This window comes from Onychomys torridus, chromosome 5 (genome assembly GCF_903995425.1).
Source record: "Onychomys torridus chromosome 5, mOncTor1.1, whole genome shotgun sequence".
In the NCBI taxonomy this organism is placed as follows: domain Eukaryota; kingdom Metazoa; phylum Chordata; class Mammalia; order Rodentia; family Cricetidae; genus Onychomys; species Onychomys torridus.
Window position 1 is genome coordinate 5324933 of NC_050447.1, and position 20894 is coordinate 5345826.

At 39.4% G+C, this 20894-nt stretch overlaps 1 protein-coding gene across 1 annotated transcript in view; it reads left to right on the forward strand.

Annotated features, from left to right (window-relative positions):
- Ttc29 (tetratricopeptide repeat domain 29) overlaps positions 1–20894 on the forward strand; it is a 202233-nt gene that overhangs the window by 13228 nt on the left and 168111 nt on the right. Inside the window, exon 5 of the mRNA XM_036188837.1 lies at positions 20581–20804. Within this exon, the coding sequence (XP_036044730.1) occupies positions 20581–20804 (224 nt within the window). The remainder of the gene's footprint in view (positions 1–20580; positions 20805–20894) is intronic.

A 20894-nucleotide genomic window follows, 5' to 3' on the forward strand; every position in this document is an offset into this window, starting at 1 on the left:
TAGATTCAAATAAAATTGGGGGGGCAGTTTTTGTAACATTGTATGTGAAAATACAAATGAGCAAAATCATTTGGGCACAGATAATGTTAATCTGCTCTGTATTATTTTCTGTTTCAATTTGGGAGCCCCAGCATGTGGACAAAGAAGGTAGCTTGAGGCTCACGTGATTCCTGAAATGCTGCTTTCTTTGGGGGTATCTGACTTGGAGCCTCATCTGCAAGATATTTGTGGACTATCTGTTACCTCATCCAGCAACTTTACACTGTAACAAACCAAGAACCAGGGCTGGGGTGGCAGCTCAGTTGGTAAGGAGCTTGGTGCGCAAGCATGAGGACCTGAGTTCAGAACCCCAGCACCTAGGGAAAGCCAGATGTGGCACCCACACCTTCAGTCCCTGTGGGAAGAATCCCTGGAGCCCCTGGCCAGCCAACCTGGATAAACTAGAAAACTCTGGGTTCAGTGAGGGCCAGTGTAAAAATTACTTAAAAGCCCCTTCCTGCTTCATTCTGAGTTGTGGAACTCTGTGGTTCATAATAAATTAGCATTTCACTGAGGAACTTTCCTCTGGAATCTCAGAGCCTTCTAGACAGTCTTTCCAGATCTGCCAGATATGGAGGTCTGGGGTTTGCACAGTGGCCAGGTGCTCTAGACAGATGTCGAGAGCAGACAGTGTGTAGTCCAGATCTAACTGTTCAGAGCATTCTGTGGAAATTTAATCTCCTCCAGGTGTGTTCATCCTCTGGCCTGTTCATTATTGTCTGCTTTTGTGAAATCACTTTGTTTTCCTCTAAAACACTGTGCTCTGATTGTAAAATAATGGAGTCTCTAAGGAAGTTAGCAAATTAACACGTCTAAAGTAGTCAGTTGCCGAGTAAATGGTTGTATGATGGTGTTAAGTGAGGTTCGTCTTTGATATTGTATTCTGTCAGTATTAAAACAGGGAAGACTCAAAACTATTCACAACCTTTTAGATTTCTGTTATGGTTGAAAAACAATCCCTAAAATATTGATATTACAGCATTCATAAAAATATCAATCTCTAAGCCCACACATTTGCCATGCTGTGTTTTATGTTAGAAAGTGGGGATGTTATTATAATAACTGCTGAAATTCTCAGTGCTTAAAGCTATAGGCTCACAAGGATGCTTCTGCATACTTGGAGTCTCCACAGAAATGGCTAGATCAAGTCTTTCCTAGTCAGTGCAGTTGTGTGTGTGTGTGTGTGTGTGTGTGTGTGTGTGTGTGTGTGTGTGTGTGTCTTCTGTCTGTCTGTCTGTCTGTCTGTTTTAAAAGCACATTCTTTTGTGGGAAAAAGTTTAATGTCTAACTACGAGAAATGATGAAAAGAAGAAAATTAAGGTGATACTTTTTCCTTTGGTTTTTAATTAGATTATTTAGAAATGTTCAACTTCCCTTCATCTGGAATATAATTATCAAGATACACACATGTGTAGTATATTTGTAAACATGTGTATATTGGTCTGTGTGTAAATATGTATCCTTAGACTTGGCCTTTAGCTGATATTAATTTTCTACATATCACACAAAAATCATGCAATAAATTTTGACCATTTTCTTCAGGTTAACAAGTATCTTAAAATTAAACACACCCAGAACACCCAGAAATAGGGAGATATATCCTTGTCTTCTTCATAATCCACTTACCCAGGCAAAACTCAGCAGTCCTTTTTCTAGTAAAGTGCCCCACTAACTCAGGTGTGAGAGTTAGGCTAACCAACATCCTTTAAAAATCTAACAATGGCTCATGTATGTTACTGTCAGTTAGAGTGCAAATCCATCGTTGGCCAAGGCACTTAGGAATTATGTGAAATTAGAGGGGTTTTCATTGAATAAACTTGATTATGTCATTTTCCACAGAAACCTGTTTTTCCTATTTAGATGATCAAACCCAATGAGCAAGAAGCTTAACACTGAACTATCAATCTGCAGAGTCCACCCAAGGGGTCAGCCACCACTGCAAGGCTAAGATGTCCTGGAATCCACTGGCAGGGCAGAGATGATGGTATGCAAGACACGGTTCTCAGGGTGCTCCCATCACACGTGCGTGAAGTAAAGTTAGGAACTGAACGTCTCTTTGTCCCCTTCCCTGGTCCAGAGACAGGAAAGGGGCAATAAATACATCTTCAGAAAACTGCAACACTGCTTTCATTTACTGGTGTTTGTTCTACTCCAGCTTTTGGTATGTAAGACTTTGGTTGTTTGGAAATTAACCAGAGTTGATCTCTAGCCCTTAAATTAATTAAGTCTAATAAAATGTCCTTGAATTAATTAAAACTAATGAATTATATATGCATTTAGTCATTTATAAATTGACTAATTAATCACTATAGTATCTTCCAAAATTCTTAGGTGATCAGTGAGGAAGAATTTTTCCAAATTTCTTTTGTGCAGACTTTTTTCTCATTCCATTTCTTGAGGGATCAAATGTTACTGGTCAGAAGACTTTGTGAGGAGACTAACTTTTATTCTAAATATACTGGGAAGTTTTTGCTGTATTTTCTACAAGGAAATGATGTGAGGTAGCGTCACTTCAATGTGCACTCAAGACTGCTCTGCCCTGTGCATGACTTACTTTGAGTGCTTGACCAGGGTGGGAATAAAGGAGATTATAAGAAGTGATCTTATTTAGAATATGATAGAATGGATATGGGAATAAATAAAGGAAGAAGTAGATGACAAGCTGATCAGAGATTATGATAGAATGGATATGGGAATAAATAAGGGAAGAAAGAGATGCTGACTCTTCTGAACCCACCTGAGCAGCTGGTGCCATGTCTTATTCCCCAGTTCCTCCAACAATATGCAGCACACAGTAGGCACTCAATAAATAACCTTTTAAGTCAGGCTGCTCTTACTTAAGCCTTTCCAGTTAATCCCTTCCATTCCCACTTTGAAATTTTTGTTGTAAAAATAATAAGAGCTATGGTAAAATGTTTCAGGTATTGTTTCATGTATGTCATCTGTAAAAATTCTTTTAATCCTAGAAAAAAAACTATCTTCCAGTTCCATTTATAAGCAAGAATAAAAGTCCAGGGATATTCCGTTTCTTGACCAAGCCAGATAATGGAGACAAGAGTGAACTTGAGTCCTGGCTCTGGAGTCAGCCAGGCCTTTACCGAGTGCCCTCCTTCTCCTCTCCCATGCCAAGGCACTGCCATTCTTGCCCTAGACTGTACCATGGTTCTTGTGTGTCAAATGGCTCTTCTGTAGCCGGCATCTGCGGCTCTTCTGTAGCCCTCTCGCAGCACTTCCAGCACCCCGCTGCCATTTTGTTTCTTGGACATGCTCCGACAGGATGGAGGAGGTATTGATGAGGACCACAGCTCCTAACTGGTGGTGAATCTGTGAACTGGGTACCTGTGCTGTGCCCGGAAGGCCCACCATTCCCTCTCATGCCTCATGTACTTAGGAGCTTTCCCTTTCCTCCCTGTGTGAGGCTGCCTTTACCCCACATCACCCACACAGTAGAATTCCAAGTGCTTGTTGCTGCTCTCTGAACAGCTGTGGATCACCATAATCATGTACTTTATTTCCCCGAGTATTAATATTTAATAAACTATAGATTGTGTCCCATTAGAGAGCAGTAGTTGTGACCCATTAGTTTGGGGATCACAGCCAGCATTTTAAAATAAAAAGAGAGTTCATACAGTAGAATACAAAAGAGTTCATTGTGTTCAGTAAGGCTCAGGACTGGGAAGTTTACGGAGTAGAGCAGACTTTAAGCCCAGACTCGATACTTAGCTTTCAGCTTTACGCTCACAAAGAACTGGTTGCCTTTGGATAATTCATTTAACCTCCTCTAACTCAGCCTCTTTAAAGTGAGAGAAAGGGTCTCATAGAACAGTTCTAAGTAATTATATTACTATTTATCGAAAAGAGGAATAAAATACTGTGTGTAGCAGGGTTTTTATACTGTTTTAGGTATTTCTATACACTGTATGCACATGCACAGGGAGACAGTTGGCCGTGAGCAAGCGTGAAGAATGCAGGGGGCTAATCTGGGGAGAAAATGGATGACACGCATTAGAGGCCAGATTCCAGACTCCTCCAAGAATTTGCAAGATGGCACTAGACCCCGCACCCACTATCCTTCCTTCCTTTTCCTTCCTCCCACTTCCTCCCACTTTCCCTCCCTCGCTTTGTCCCTCCCCCTTTATGTATTTTACTTTTTATATATGATCATTCTAGTGCTATGGATTTCCCTTTAAGCTCCACCCCAACTGTATCATGTACATTTTGAAATGCCTGTTTTTCCTTTTCTTTGCTGCAAATTTTTCTGATTTGCTTTGTTATTTTGAGCTTCCTTTTTATAAAACTAAAAAAAATAAAAATAGATTTAAAGTTAATACGGAGAAATATTAAAATAAGAGCAGAAAACATTTGAGAAAATAAATAGAATTTATTGCTGGGTTTTTTGTTTTGTTTTGTTTTGTTTTGTTTTTTTGAAAGTTGAAGGGAACTGATCAACCTTTAACCAGACTATTAAGGAAAAAGAAAAAATACAATGTGCCAACTTCCAAGTTTTGTTTATTTGTTTTGTCTTAGATTTGATAATGTGGACATATATTTAAACTGAATCAGGCTATCTAAGTAACCAGAAAGGAAAGGAACATGTTAAAAACTCACTTAAGTACGTCCTCATGAAAGTATAGAATGTTCTGTGTAAAGAGGAGAAGCTTTCCAGAACTGGGAAAGAAGCTGACACTGAGATCAGTTCCCACCTTCAGCCACAAAAGGACCTGAGTCAAAAACAAGAAAGGGGTCTTCCAGGTCTACAGGCTGGTACAGCAGGGTACCATCAAAACCTTTACAGGTAATGCGGAAGCTGACAGCCTACGCATAGAGAGAGACAGACACACACACAGAGACAGAGACAGAGACAGGTACAAAAACACAGAGAGAGAGACACACATTTACACACATTCATGCACACACAGTCTGACACACACAGAGATACAGAGACAGACACAAAAACACACAGAGAGACACACACATGCACACACACACACAGAGACACACATGCATGCAAAAACACACACAGACACACATGCATGCACACACAGACTGACACACACAGACACACGCACACACAGACACACACACAGCCTTCCTAGGCCCCCCCTTTCCTTATAAATGGACACACTAGTGGCATGGGAGGATATAGAATTCAAGGAAAAGATGACTCTTCAAGCCAAGAAACAGTTCTTAAATGCAGAAGTCCAAACTCTATGTCATCAGAATCACTACACCAAGAGACAGGCTTAAGGGTCAGAAGATACAGGGGTGCCACCACTACAAACCGGCCACATCTAATAGCCACAGGAAGATGATTAGAAAACAGATTGAAATGTCTGAGGTACACTATTCAGTGCAGTTGGTAATACAGCATATGCAATGTATGTTGCATGTGTGTGCAAGACACCAACGTTAAGAAATAGGTTTCAAAATCCTCAAATAAATTGATTGTTCTCCAAATTCCCTCAAACTTCAATGCCTCTTACATGAAATGTCAAATTCTCACATGTGCATTCTCATGACTCACACATTCATGAGCATATATATTCTGTGCTACTAATTTCTTTGCCTTTCTTGGGAGCAATGACACAACTCTTCTCACTGGATAGTTGCAGACAGTGCTCCTCTTTGTTCTAAATGTTTTTCTTGCATATGGCTATTTTGTATGGATTTTAGAATTATCTTGTCAAGAGTCAGGAAAATATCATTGGCTATCCAGCAAAAAATTCACCAAATTTAAATGTTATTCTACAAGAAATGATAACATTAAAATCTTGAGCCCCCCACAAACAAGAACTGCCGTTTTCAGCAGTGTTAGTGGGCAGTACTCGTTCACGTACCTGGCTTGGGAGTATGCTAATGCGCCACAAAATGTGAAGGGCTTTTTCCATATCTTTTTAATAGATACATACATTGTCAACAAAAGTTTCCCTAATTTCTACTTTTCTTAAACATTATGGATTTTTAACATTACTAGATAATTTTCTGGTGTTTTCTTTTTTGTTTTTGTTTGTTTGCTTGCTTGTTTTTTTTCCCCGCTGAGGTGATCATAAATTTTGCTGAAGTGATCATAAAGTTACTAGATTTTTTTTAAAATACTGACTTCTGGGTAAACTCTACTTAGATGGTGTGTGTTTAATTTGCTCCCTCTCTCCTCTCTCTCTCTGTTGTGTGTATGTGTATTATGTATGTGTGTGTGTGTATGTGTGTGTGTGTGTGTGTGTGTGTGTGTATGCATTTTCATCTAAATTATCTTGTTAACCTGTAATCTTTCTTTCCCTTCCCTACAATTTTATAGATAACATTGGGAGCTTTCAATCAGATAATTATAAAATAATGATAGCTGTGACTATAATTAGGGGAGTGTGCTGCCGCCGTGCTCAGCTGCATCCGCTTTTATGCTCCTGCTACTGTTTCAATTCTTGATAAGATTCGAAGCGACGTCTTTGTCTTTTTATACAAGAAGTTATCTGTTTTGTGAGACCACCATACCTCTCTCTGTTTTATTATTTTCCATTTTCCTCTTGATGTTTTCTCTCCAGCCCTTTCTTTGGGCTTATTTCCTTGTGTCTATTTTGTTAGGATTCTTTTCTGTCATCCTGAGTGGAAAGCCGCTTCCTCGCCCAGAACAGCTGCTCCCGACTGTCTCTTGGGTGACGCTTCCTTTCGACCCCGAGGCTCCCTTCTCGGGGGTGTGATATTTGAGTATCTTTAAAATCCCAAATATTTTAAGTTTACATAAAGTGTTTCTCTTTGAAGCATTGAATAAGTTGGAGTTGTATTTATACATTTACAGGTGAATGAATTTGGTGTTTGCTTTCCGTTTCTCTCATTCAGTGGGAACAGGGGTTGAGGAGGGAACCTTGGCTTAGACAGTATGCCGTGCACGATATCAGTCTATAAAATTCCCAGTGTCCATAGTACATTCTTGTGAAAAATTCTTGTACAATTGAGATATTAATCCACACTCTATATTCACTTACTGAACAGTTGGCAGACATTGCCGCTGGAGTCTGGTCACCAGCTTGCATCTGTTATGCCCATCAGCCCGGGAATGGGTTAGCATGCAACTTTTCTGTTGCCTCACCTGCATGTCTCTGAGGCATGTCTCATTTGGATCACTTGTCTTCACTGTGCTGATGATTTTTTGCACTTTGAGGCTGTGGCATCCGGGACATTTGTTCCAGCTGCCACACTTCTCAATAATCAAACTATTTATAAATCTCCGAGTCTTTACGTTTTTCTGCTTGCATTCTGTTTTGTGTGCTATTGAAAATGCTGCACCTGCTGCACCTGCTGCACATGCTGCACATGCTGCACGCTTTCCTCAATTAGCATTCTCAATGTTGTGGGGGAACGAAAGGCAAGGAGAGGCCTATTCTCTTCCTGGTGCTCATCTGTCTTATGTGGTTGTTTTGTTTGTTTGTTTTTTGAAGTTTGAATTCAGCACTGTTTTGTATTCTCAAACATACCTCCTTCTTATTTTACAATATTTTTATTAATGCATTATTTGATTTTACATATTGTTATTCCTAACTAGAAATGTTCCTAAATGTTTGTGATAGCTGCAATAAGGACAATATGATGCTTAGGATGAGCTATCTCTTCCTTGATGCTATTTGTCAGTTTATATTGTTTTTGTCAGTGTAGTTTTTACCATTTTCTCATAGTTTGAGCCTCCGTGCACACGGCCTGTGAGGAACCTTCATTTCTCCATTCATCTGTGTGGTACCAATCTCTTTATAATGATAAAGAATATGAAATATGAAAGGTTTCTCCATACGCCTTATAATTTTGTACTTATCTTATATTCCCTTAAGTTTGACAGGGGAAGACATATTCTTGACTTATTTTTCATGTGGGAGAAAGTTAAAGGATGCTTAATGAAAAGTTGTACATTGCTGTGGTGGAAACGTTAGAACCCGGCAAATGAGACCAGCTGTTGTCCTTGGATGTTCGGATGTAACCTGTCTCCTCAGTTAATTTATCACAGGTTTTTTTCTCAAATTAACTTAATTTTTAAAAAGAAAAAGGAAGAAAAAGAGACAATGGTGTGGTTAGCAGAATACGGGCAAAGACGGGGAGGTGGAGGGAGGAAGAGACAAGACTTAAGAGCTGATGTTTTTATTTTTTCATAACAAATGTCACCACCTCACTAGAAGAACTATCATAATATGAGAAATCAAAATTCCAGGTTTGCTATTTACTTTTATACTAAAGAGCATAAATAACATTTTGTTTTCATTTTTAAATTATGTTTTCCTTTTGTGTTTTAAGGGTGTCGCATTTCTCTTAAATATTTGTTATGCCCATAGCCTCATTTACATGACATTTCCTGTCATCATTTGAATGCTTTTTAAATAGGCTAAAGAAATACACGTGTGAGTGTGTGTGTGTGTTTGAATGAGTGTATGTATATGTGTATGTGTGTATGTGTGAGTGCATATATGTGTGAGTGTGTATGTGTGTGTATATATATGTGTATGTGTGTATGTGTGAGTGCATATATGTGTGAGTGTGTATGTGTATGTGTGTATGTGTGAGTGCACATATGTGTGAGTGCATATATGTGTGAGTGTGTGTGTGTGTGTGTGTGTGTGTGTGTGTGTGTGTATGTTTGGGAAGCAGAAACAGGGGAACAGGTAGCATAAGACTGTAGGTGTAAAGAGTCAATTGGTTTACTTTTCCTAAGGAAACCTACTTGTGGAGTTGTTTTATGTGAAAGGTTAAAAAAAAAAAATTGAAAAAGTTCTAATCAACTTTTGTACATTATGTAGAACTTCATTTTCTAAACTCTGGAAAAGAAAGTTTCATATTTAATGGGAAATCATGAATTATTCTATTTATTATCCACTTCCTCCTTTCAAAGACACGATCTGGATAAAAGGCGGGGTGAATAATTTCAAAAAAAATACAATACATTTTTAATGGGAAGGTACAAACTCCAGACTCTCACAACTCCCAGCAAGAGTGCAAGAAACAGAATTTTATTTGCAAAACTCAGCAAAATCCAGCACAGGCGAAGTGTGAGGCTCCTGAAAAAAAAAAAAACCCAGCATGGCAAGACCACACCCTCATCTTAAATGTTTCCTGAGATTGGTTAGTGTGTTCTCCAGCTTTCTGTTTGTTTCATAGGTTACTCAATTTATGTGGGAAATTGTTGTTTTATTTATAAAGATGAGAACCAGAATAAAGGGAGTGGTTTTTTGTTAGTTTGTTTTGAGAAAAACAATCCCAAATAATATGATTTCAAAAGTTGTGGCAGACACTACAAATTACATTAAAAAAAAATAGAATGGATACAATATCCTGTGGGGTTTTTATGCTAAAACAAATTATCATATTAATTTACACAAAAATAGTCAGATGCTGTAGCAATGTTAATTTGTGTGTTCATAGTCATGATATATAAAACTAATTTTTAATTCATACTCAATATTACATTAGGACACAATATAATAATTATATTACTTACTCAAATTTCTTTTTTCTCACTAAAAGCCACTTTTAAAAAATGGTTTTCTGTTGCCTTTCCAAAGGTTGAAAACTTCAGTGTAATTTGGACAAAAAGAACGTGAATCCATGTGGCTCCCCCTTATTCCCAAAAGGTGTTCAGACTTGCATTTCCTTCTAACTTGACACTAATTCCCTGGAAAATCCCTTTCAAGTGGCGTTCAGTTCGTAGCACACTTTGCCCGGCTTTCAGCATGCACCACTCCTCTGTAAAGTGAGCTTGGCTTTTCCAGGAAAGCTTGCAACTAGTTAGATCACATACAAAACTAGAAACTCACATAATGGGTTTTCTTCTAGTTTTTTATACAAAACTCCCAAAGAAGCTCTGAAAAACTGTGGCTAAGTTTGAGATTTTTTCAGTAAAGGTGTATGCTGCTAAAATTCTGTGTGACGGCTTTGTGGATATTTGGTGCTGTGTATACTGATAGATGCATGCTTGATTCTCGCCCAAACAATGGTAGCCATGGTGATTCAAAGATCTGACTGAATGGAAAGCACCTTTAACATGGTCTATACATTAAAATGCATTTATGTTATTAAGAGAACGATTTAAAGCCATTCAGAGGGCTGTGGTCCTAGACTGCCTGCTGAATCAAACCCACCGCTCCTGTGACATCCAGTAATTATGGCCAGCAAGACATTCTGGATAAACATCATTGGTCTTGCAAGAATCACTGCATTGAAAGCCAAACATCAGTTCTAACGAATGAATATGAGACTTAACTTTTGTTTCACAAACAGAGATATTTTATGTATTCTAAAATTGAAGCCACTCATCATGAAATGAATTCTTGTTAAGAGGATTCTTTGTTGCATGTTATAAAATGTTGTGTTATCCATCAAAAGAACAACTACATTAGCAATAGTCTCACAGTGAGTTCATCTTATTACTAGGTTTATAAAAAAAAAAATAAAAAGTTGTGCTTGGGTTCAATAAAATTTTTCAAATAATATTTTCAAATTTGTACAAATTTGAAAATATTATTTGAAAAATTTTATGCTATGAAGATATTGAAAGTTTGTGCTTCCTACTTTATTAATAGATATGAATTCATATTTACCAAAAATACAGAGCAAAATTTGAAAGTATAACAGTTTTTCCAAAGATTCATATTAATAAATTTATAGCTGTTTAGAGAATTATGCAACAATTCTATTCAGTCATATAGTAGATTTTACTTCTAAATTAGAAAGTTAATCTAGATACCTAATTGAATGTAAATCTGAACAGAAATGAAATGCCCTACTGTATTAACATGCACATTCTAACTGTTGGGAATTTTTTATCTCTATTTTTTAAAGCTAACATAATGGATGAGACCACACTTACCTGAGTGGTGACTCTATGAAATTTTTCAGAAAACATATAAATTAATACATTCTAGATGCTAACTACATATTTCAGTCTTTATAAGGAACATTTTACACAAAATTATAACAGCATATAAAATCTATAATGGTACAATTCATAGCAAAATGTTTATACATTCAAAATGATTTTATAAAACTTTCTCTTAAATATATGCCCTTAAATTTCATAAAGAATCGAGATGGTAATTATGAGTATGCCATGAAAATTCTTACAATATGATTAGTCATAAGTAAAACTATATGAAAATTTCTTTATTGAAATGTACGTTTAAAATACATGTAAGCTGCTGTGATTATATTATGTCTGTCACATGATGTGCATTATTCTTCATGTTTTGAAATATCTAGAAAAATGAGTCATGTTAATCCTAATGAATAATTCTAATTGTAATGACTAGTCAGGATAAAAAGAGTTTTAAATTTAAGTGTAGTAAAATTCTGCTTTTTGAGACAATAACATGAAACAGCCAAATTTAATCATATAGAAAATAGACAGCATTAGTAGATGTGCAGATATGCAATGTTGTTTCAGAGAAACTGTCACGGTTGGGAAGTGTTTGCATTTTCATTAGGAAAGAATAGAAAATCCTTATTAGGTATGGGGTGCTTGTGACAGCGCCCTAGTTCTTCCCCAATGAGAGCTGACTGGTTTGAAAAGGTTGACCTGAGATGCCACCTAATCAGTGTGCATCTGAAGCAATGGAGTATTGTTCCCTGATCCTACCGACAGCTTTATGCTTGCCCTTGTCAGATGGATGAGGCAGATCGCCCTGAAAACTTTACATTTATATTATTTGTGTGCCACTTTGTATGCATATCAATTAAAATAGTATCTGTATTAAGATGGAGAATCAAAATGATCAGATTTACATGATGTGACTGCAGTTTGCTAAATTTCCAGTAGATGCCCCCAGAGACCACCAGTCAACTCATTAGAAACCCGTGCTTTATAAAGGGAGGGATTTGTTCTTTTTTTTTTTTTTTTTTTTTTATGTTAAAACTTTGTTTGGGGGCTCTCTTTGGAAGTATGTGAAAAAATAAAATAAAAGCACTAAAAGTGTTAGGTCCCATTCATGGAGCACTCTCCAGTGTGTATTATACATATAGGATGCTTCTCAGTTAGTGTTAGTCACCACTGTGACTAAGGATTACCAAAAGCTGATGTTCATATAATGAATGACTTCATTGTTCATTGAAATTCCATCTAGTTTTAAAGTAAAGTCGTTCTAAGTGCTGTGACCTTTTCTACCCCTTTCCTCTAGCTTTGTGGATGTATAGAGAAATGCTTCAAGATGTTCTGTTTTTAATTTTAGGAGAAAATTTTGAAAAAAAAGAAAGTATTCAAACAGACCCAAAGCACTTCTGCAATTGTTATCAGTATGTGTATGCCAGGAAATAACTTTTTTCCATTTTGATCCTGTATAATATTTATCTACATCGAAAAGCAGATGTAAGAATAGTGATTCACTTTATATTGTGGAAATTATATTAACCAAAGCTGTTTCGGTATTCATTAAGTCAGTGTAATTATCCCGCAGGTGATTCCAATAACATTTATCCCTCCAAGATGAGTGTAAAATTGATAAAACTGACACAGATAACCCACTAGTGGCTTATAAATATTAACTTAATGGAATAAAAGTATTATCCTGACTTTTGAAGAGCTCTTAGAGATATTTCAAGTTTATCTTTGTCAGATTAAATAAAAATTTTATGATCTTGTTTTAAAGAATTTTTTTAAATTCTTTGAAATCTTTGTGAAGGTTCACTCTGATAGTATAAATTCCAGTTTACCCCATAAAGAAATACACTAGATTTATTCCCCATATATTTGGAGAGGTGATAATACTTGATTTTGAAAGTCTACCTTTAGCTAATTCATGTTCATGTGAAAAAAAACTAAATGGTGTTGCTGTGCTTGTCTGTCTCTCCCCTTACCTTTTCCATCTGTAGAAGGGTGCTGTTTTCATTCTTTGTAAATGTTTGCCAGCGTGCTTCCTTTATATCCTCGAATGAGACTCAAAGCTATCTAATCCATTTGTCATGGATGGTATCACCTGCCAGCCCCTCATTTTAAGGCAGATCCTCTGGGAGGGTCACAGAATGGCTCAGGTCACTTTTCCTGGCCTGCCGTGAACACAGATTGGCTTCAATAAGAGAATATCATTCAAACTGAGATTGCAACAGAGTTATAGACTATGTCATTTTTAAATAAACAATACAAAGAAGCAGAACACTGTAGAGAAGAGGAAGAAGGATGAAATATTTGGGGTAATTGTCAACAATGTGAGGAAGTGGAAAGAATTATGAATTGGTAGGCAGAAAGCTGTGTGTGAATGCCAACTCTTCCACTTACAGGTTTCTGTAACAGATATTTTAAAGGATTTTTATGTAAATTAAAATAGTTAATTAGATTGCCTTTAAATTACGGTAGACCCCATGTAGATAAAACTTGATTCAATTTATTTTTTTTTTTTTTACTGTTGACACTTTATTTGAATGAGTTGCTGACTGCACAAGTTTTGGGTGTGAATAGGAAACTTCTTCTAGGGACCTTCTGCCAAGGGTTGCAAAAGCAGGAGCCCTCGCTTCAGACTTACTTCATTTCATCTGACTCTGTAGTTTCAAAGATCTTATGTCATCTAGAAAGATGATCACATCAGAGAATGATATGATGGTTGTCAGGACCACTAATGGAAACACATCAGTATAATGTCCGTTTGTCAAGGCTTCTTTTTTGACAGGAAAGTCAGGCGGAAACTCAAGAATGCTTTAGCCATAATGATCTACAAAATGGTTCTAGCTCACAACAACAAATGTGAACAGGCTGCTAACACACAAAACTAAGGCAATGACCTTGTAGCAATATAAACAACTGGATTTTTCATGGAGCCGATCTTAATAGCTGTTGCCCTGAAAACCAGAACTATGGTCTTCATAAAAATGGCCCCTAGTAGCAAATACTCTGCATGCTTAAGTTGAGGTGGAGTGGTCCAGGTGGAATTGATAGGGATGTCCACCTCTGTTTTGGTTACAGTCCCTGAGACATTAAATTCTTGAAAATAATGAACTTCCCAAAGTCCCAAGGTCATAAACTGCACACTGTTGTTATTGAATTCCCACAGGCACCAGTATGGGTAGGATGCAATGACTACTTCAAATGTGAAGGCTGTTAGGGCACTAAGGAGGCCACATAGCTTTGACATGCACTCCTCCACTTTAGCAAATCTTCACATATGGATGTTGAGGTGATCCATTTGACAGATGCTGATACCATAAATATCTTTCAAATGACCAGAAAGGGCAACGCAAAAGAGGTGAACCACCTCTGTCTCTTCTCTTTAGTCCAAGTGTTAGTGACTGCCAAGTGTAAGGTAAGTAACTCTAGAAATTTTCATGTTTCCATGGCCACCAGAGATGAATGGAAGATGATGAATAATGAACCAAAGTCATAACATAAAGTCCTAAAGGACCAGTTGTTAATGCCCCTCTCATAGGTCAAGGGTTTTTTTTTGTTTGTTTGTTTTGTTTTTTTATTAAGAAACATACCAATCAAAGCTCCCCCTCTTCCCTCCTCCCACTTCCCTCATACAAGAAGGTAAGGCCTCCCATGGGGAGACACATCCAGTAGAGGCATGTCCAAGCCCCTCCCCCTGCCTCAAGGCTGTGGGAGGTGTCCCACCATAGGTAGTGGGCTCCAAAAAGCCAGCTCATGCACCAGGGGTGGATTCTGATCCCACTGCCAGGAGCCCCTTAAGCAGATCAAGCTACACAATTGTCTCACTGTGCAGAGGGCCTAGTCCAGTCCCATGCAGGCTCCACAGCTGTTGATCTAAATTTCATGTGTTCTCACTAGTTTGGTTTGGTTGTCTCTGTAGGTTTATCCATCATGATCTTGATACCCCTTGCTCATAGAATTTCTCTTCTTTCTCTTCGGCTGGACTCCTGGAGCTTGGCCGGTGTTTGGCTGTAAATCTGTGCATCTGCTTCAGTCAGTTACTAGAGAAAGGCTCTCTTGGTCCAATAAGAGCTGGCAGATTCCGTGTCTCAGGAAGCCACTGAGGATGCAGGGGGATTGGTATGTTTGGGGAAGAGCATGGGTCTTGTAGATTGCAGGGTCAGGGAGCCTGTCTGCAGGAGTCTTCCCTGCTGGCTGGCAACTGGGACAGAGCTCAATTTAGTTTTAAAATCCATTCTCCATCTGCAGCTCCCATCCGGCATCTTAGTTAGGGTTTCTGTTGCTATGAGAAAACATCATGAGCAAAAAGCAACTTAGGTAAAAGGGATTTATTCAGCTTTCCTTTTCACATCACAGTGCATCACTGAAGGCAGTGTGTGCAGGGACTCAAATGGGAGTTGGGGAACCTGGGGGCAGGAGCTGATGCAGAGGCCATGGAGAGTGCTGCTTACTGGCTTGCTCATCTTGGCTTGCTCAGCCTGCTTTCCAAGCCCCCAGCCGAGAGATGACCCCACCTACAATGGGCTGGACCTCCTACATCAATCAGCATTTAAGAAAATGCTCTACGGGGCGTGCCTACAGCCTTCTAGGGGCATTTTCTCACCTGAGGCTCCCTCATCTCAGATGACTCTAGCTTATGTTGAGTTGATGCAAACATTAGCCAATATGCCCTGGAAGCCTCGCGTACCTGCAGTGATAATGTCCCAGAACACATCTCATAGATGGCTGGTGTGTTCATGAATGTCCCCACTTTTACTTCCATGCCACTTGTTTTTGTGAGCACTCGCCTCAAATTCCATAATATTAAATTCCTTTGTTGCAGCCGGGCGATGGTGGCACAGGCCTTTAATCCCAGCACTCAGGAAGCAGAGCCAGGTGGATCTCTGTGAGTTTGAGGCCAGCCTGGGCTACAGAATGAGATCCAGGACAGGCACCAAAGCTACACAGAGAAACCCTGTCTCAGAAAAGAAAAAAGTCCTTTGTTGCTGAATATTTGATCACACTGTGAACCCCTAGTTTGTATTTGTGGTATTAAGTAAAATCAACCTTGGATCAGGAGGTGGAGCCAGCAACTAGTTGACAGAAACTAATCATAGAGAGTCAGAAGGAATCTAGAGGACAGATAGAGAGATGTACAGGAAGTAGTAGGGAGGGACTTTGAGAGTGGCAGTCTTTTTGGTTTGGCAGATCACAAGGAGGCTCTCTTTCAGAGACACCAGCAAAGAAGAAGGTCAGCTAGTTCTTCCTCAACCTTTCTGAGCTCTCATGTTTTCATCCCAACCTTTGATGCCCAAGTTTTATTGACAAATAGAATAATAGAGATTTAGTTTAAAACTACATTTGGTGGCAGTGGCAGGCAGAGGATCTGGCGGGACATAAAAGTCTCACTGGGCCACTGCCTGAGAAGCTGGTCAGTAATGGTGGAGCCCCAAGTGTAATTACTGGTTAAAATAGCAGTAGATTCAGGTGCAGCTGCTGTGCTGATGGAAAACCATATACCTTCATAACATTTCCCGAAATTCTCATTTCCCACTTGTTTAAATTGTTCTTCTGATGCCCAAAAGCAGCATATTTTAGTTTAAACCAATATTTATAATTATTTCTTGTGTGTCACTGAAATTGAGGAATGAAACATATAGGTCTAAAGAAAAAATTATTAAAATGACAAAAGTATATTGTCTTTATATTTTTTTAAAAAATCATTTCTACAAAGCAAATGAACTTTGGTTATGGTTCTCTATTAAGAAACAGAAAGCTGCTGGGCATTGGTGGCCCACACCTTTAATACCAGCACTTAGAGGCAGAATTAGGAGGATCTCTGTGAGTTCAAGGCCAGTTTGGTCTACACAGTGAGTTCCAGGACAGCCAGAGCTACACAGTGAAACCTTGTCTTAAGAAAAAAGAAAGAAAGAAAGAAAGAAAGAAAGAAAGAAAGAAAGAAAGAAAGAAAGAAAGAAAGAAAGAAAGAAAGAGTAAGCCTGGAAACGTCAAGCATACTGCTGAGAACTGACATTCATTTTTACTTTCAGGTAACCAAGTCACTTTAGTAAATAAAGATTTGGGATGGGTAAATAGCTTGCATCAACAAGAAAGTTTCAATAGGAGTTCTATTTAGTAAGTTGGCATTATTGTTTCTTCTTTATTTTAAGTATTTTCTTTAAGTATAATAAGGCTTATTTCATCATGTATATATATATACGTACATGAAAAATATGTACAAAATGGAAATGATGTGAGTGTAGGTACAGGTACACATTGAAATATTGCCTTTTAGAATGTTTTTGTGAAGAATGGACATTTAAACATTTGACATTTTTAAAATGTATATTAATTCTATATTGTGGATGTTTGGAGACTGAAAGCTATTTCAGAAATTACCTCAGTCCAGCCTTCTGAAGCACTTTCATGGTTTGGAGACAGGAGGAGCAGAAACTGATCTTGACTAAATTAAGTGGGAATGACTTTATTGGAAGGATATTCGGTAACTAATTAGGTGGAAATTAGGAGAGAATCTAGTCCAAAAGGAAAGGCCAAGTCAGAGCCCCTTAAACAGACAGTGGGTAGCAAGAACAGCCAACAGTCTTTCTGAGAGGCCTCTGCCTCATTGACTGAGCCTCAATCCTGCTTACACCCTAAGTTTCTCAGTGAATATTACCACTTTGCTAAAAAGGCCCTGATTTCTTGACCCACAGAGATTTTACCTCAGTGGGACTAGTTATTTTCCACGTACTTTAAAATGCTCCCAGCTGTGGGGGTTGGGGGGCGCTCATTGCACTGTGCTCAGGGATGTGGGCAAGGAGACGGTGGCCAGCTTTGTACCTTCAAGCATCACACCAGAGAGATGGGTACAGTCAACCCCACTATGTTCTACTGGACTTTACAGGAAGTTGAATTCCATTTCCAGCTGATCTATTGTTTGAGGGAGAGAGAGGAGGAGAAGGGGACCTGGCCCATTCACGGTCTCGGTCTCATTGTTAACCCTTCCATCCTGTCCTTCTCACTGGATCAGAGGACATGGCAGGAAAAGAAATCCTGTGCTGCTCTTCTCTGCCACATGTTGAGTATCTTATCTCCTATCACATAGTGGCTCTTGATCTTCTGGTTTAGAAAGATGGTTTCTTTATTCTCCTTATTAGCTATCTCTATAACAGTCTGGCTGTCAGATGGGAGAGGACTGAAGTTCAAGTTCATCTAGGGTGCTCCTTCCAGACACTTCTCAAATGCAGCCATGTGTATGGGGTGGAGCTCAATGGTGAAATGCTCGCCTAGCATGCACAGTACTCCACATTCCATCCCCAGCACCACAATAATAATAACAATCTTCCGTTGCACACTAGTAACATGGCCCAGATCCAGACTCCTCAGCAGCTAGCTCTAGCCCTACTGGCCTGGAGTCCAAACCTCCCCATTGCTTTAGCAGCTTTGTAGTCTTGCCACACTTCCCTCCATGCCTAGGGAGGTCCATGGAGTAAGAAGCTCTCGGGGGTCGGGGGCGTGGAGGCTGCACACTTGCGCTGTTTTGTTTTTGAACCTCCACAGGTTCTAGCACAGGCATAGCTTGGAGGCTAGAACCAACCACACTGGCTTTGTGTTTCCCAGAGTGTGTGCACATACTTCATCTCACAGCATCCTAGGGGAGCCCTGCAATGCAGTTAGGACTGACTTTAATACAGGCTTTTACACAGGGAAAGAAATGGAACACAAAGAAGTCAGATCATGCCGGGCTCCACCTCAGGACTTCTGATTCTGAGAAATCAGACAGATCCCACTGTCACTCAACTCTGTATTTCTGGTAGGTCAATTGTTCTAAACATGTCTAACAATGCCTCCTTTTAAAGAAAGAACATAAAGTAATTAACATGAAATGTATCTTTCAGCACCCAATCATTCTTTTGCTTTAACAATGACCACCACATATCTGTTCTCCATATGCGCATGCATATCTTTTTCTTCCTTCCTTCCTTCCTCTCTTCCTTTTTTCTTTCTTGACTTCTTTCTTTCTTTTTCTTTGAGACAGAGTCTCTCTACATAGCTCTAGTTGGCCTGGAACTCACTATGTAGACCAGCTAGCCTCTAACTCCAAGAGATCTGCCTGCCTTTGCCTCCTGAGCACTGGCATTAAAGGCCTGTGCCACCACTGCCTGGCAGCACATGTCTTTCTTAAATAAACATACTTAGTTGCTGTCTGTGTCCTCCCCTGAGCAGGTACACAGATTTCGTGAGGGCACAGAACTGTTCGGTCTAGAACAATCTGTTGGAGGCGAAGAGGGCTCAGTTCTTGAGCACAATAGTTAAATCACGTGTCATGCAATCGTGAAGGCTGCAGTTCAGATCCCTGGAGCCCACATGCATGCCAAGTGAGTGGATCAGCCTGCCTTTAACTCTGTTTCAGAGTCTCCAGACCCAACTGACCATGTCTGTGAGCTCTGGGCTAGACTTAGAGATTTGGCCTCAAAGAACAGGCTCAAACGCAATCAATGATGACTCCTGACATTAACCTCAGGCACACATATGCATTTGTGCCTACACACACATGCCCACACATGCAAAAAGCATGCACATATGCACATATGCACACCACACACACAAGAAAATGAAAAAGAAGATAAAAGTGCATCATAAGAATCCCTATAGGGATTTGCTGAATAGATGCATGAGAGAGTGGCCTGCCTCTCTATCTCCGAATATGAACCTTGAAGTGCATCTGGGGATGTTCCAATTGGGTTTTGTCTTTTGAGACAGGCTTATACTATGTAGCCCAGGTTGATCTTAAGTAAATAATCCTTCCTTCCTCAGCCTCCTAAGTGCAGAAAGGAGGTGAATTTCTATTTATTTATCTACTTATTATTAATTGCATTATGAAGTCATTAATTTGATCTTACCAGTAAATGATTATGTAAATGTATATATTTAGTATGATATTTCAGTGATTTTTAAAACATTAAATTCAGAAGTATGATTGTATGAAGTTGATCAAGTTCTGATAATAGATCATGAAACTACCTAATAGAGAAATTAAGGGTTTTTTTAATATTCAGTAACAAGTTTCACTTTTATCTGAATTATTGGTTGCCTATTGGCCTTTTGGCTTGGTTGGTGGGTTTGTTTGCTTGTCTGATTGGTTGGTTGGTTTGAGCAGAGTGGTGTAAAGCTGTCTCTCTGCGGTCTCAGTACTGGTCAGGTAGTAGTAGAAATTATCCAGCTTGTCCAGCTGCTCCTCCAGTGGCCTCTGCAGCCAGAAGAGAGACCGCACCTCAGCGGCATGCCGCATGCATCCCACTGCTCCATCAGCGCGAAGAGCTCCGTGAAGGACTTGTGGTAGCTGTCGTGCAGCAGTGATGTAAGCTGGGGTGGTGTATGGAGAACTTTAATAGTCAAGTAGCTTATTTGTCCTTTTCAAAGAGACCCCAGCTCTGGAGTTGACATATTTATAATGTGATTACATTAATATCACTGTTAGGTAAACATTAAACTCAAGCTGCGTAATTTATCACTAAGATCTCTTGATGCGTAAGAAAGGGAGGCAGAGGCGGGCGGATCTCTGTGATTTCGAGGCCAGCCTGGTCTACAGAGCGAGTTCCAGAAAAGGCGCAAAGCTACACAGAGAAACCCTGTCTTGGAAAAAAAACAAACAAAAAAAGCTTGCTTTGAGTTCTGGTTTTCAGAGGTCCAAATTGGCCTGTGTTCTGCTCATGTTTCAGTCACAGGAACTCCTACAAGAAAAGCGTCTGCGTGGACATGCTGCGCGACGGCTACCACAAGTCCTTCACGGAGCTCTTCGCGCTGATGGAGCAGTGGGATGCGCTGCGGCATGCTGCTGAGGTGCGGTCTCTCTTCTGGATGCAGAGGCCACTGGAGGAGCAGCCAGACAAGCTGGACAATTTCTACCACTACCTGACCAGGGCCGAGACTGCGGAGAGACAAGGTAGGTGCCTGGTGGTGGTGGTAGTGGAGGTAGGGGCGGGTGTGGGGGGAGATGCACGCCAGGGAAGATTCCGAACTGTTGTCGTGTGAA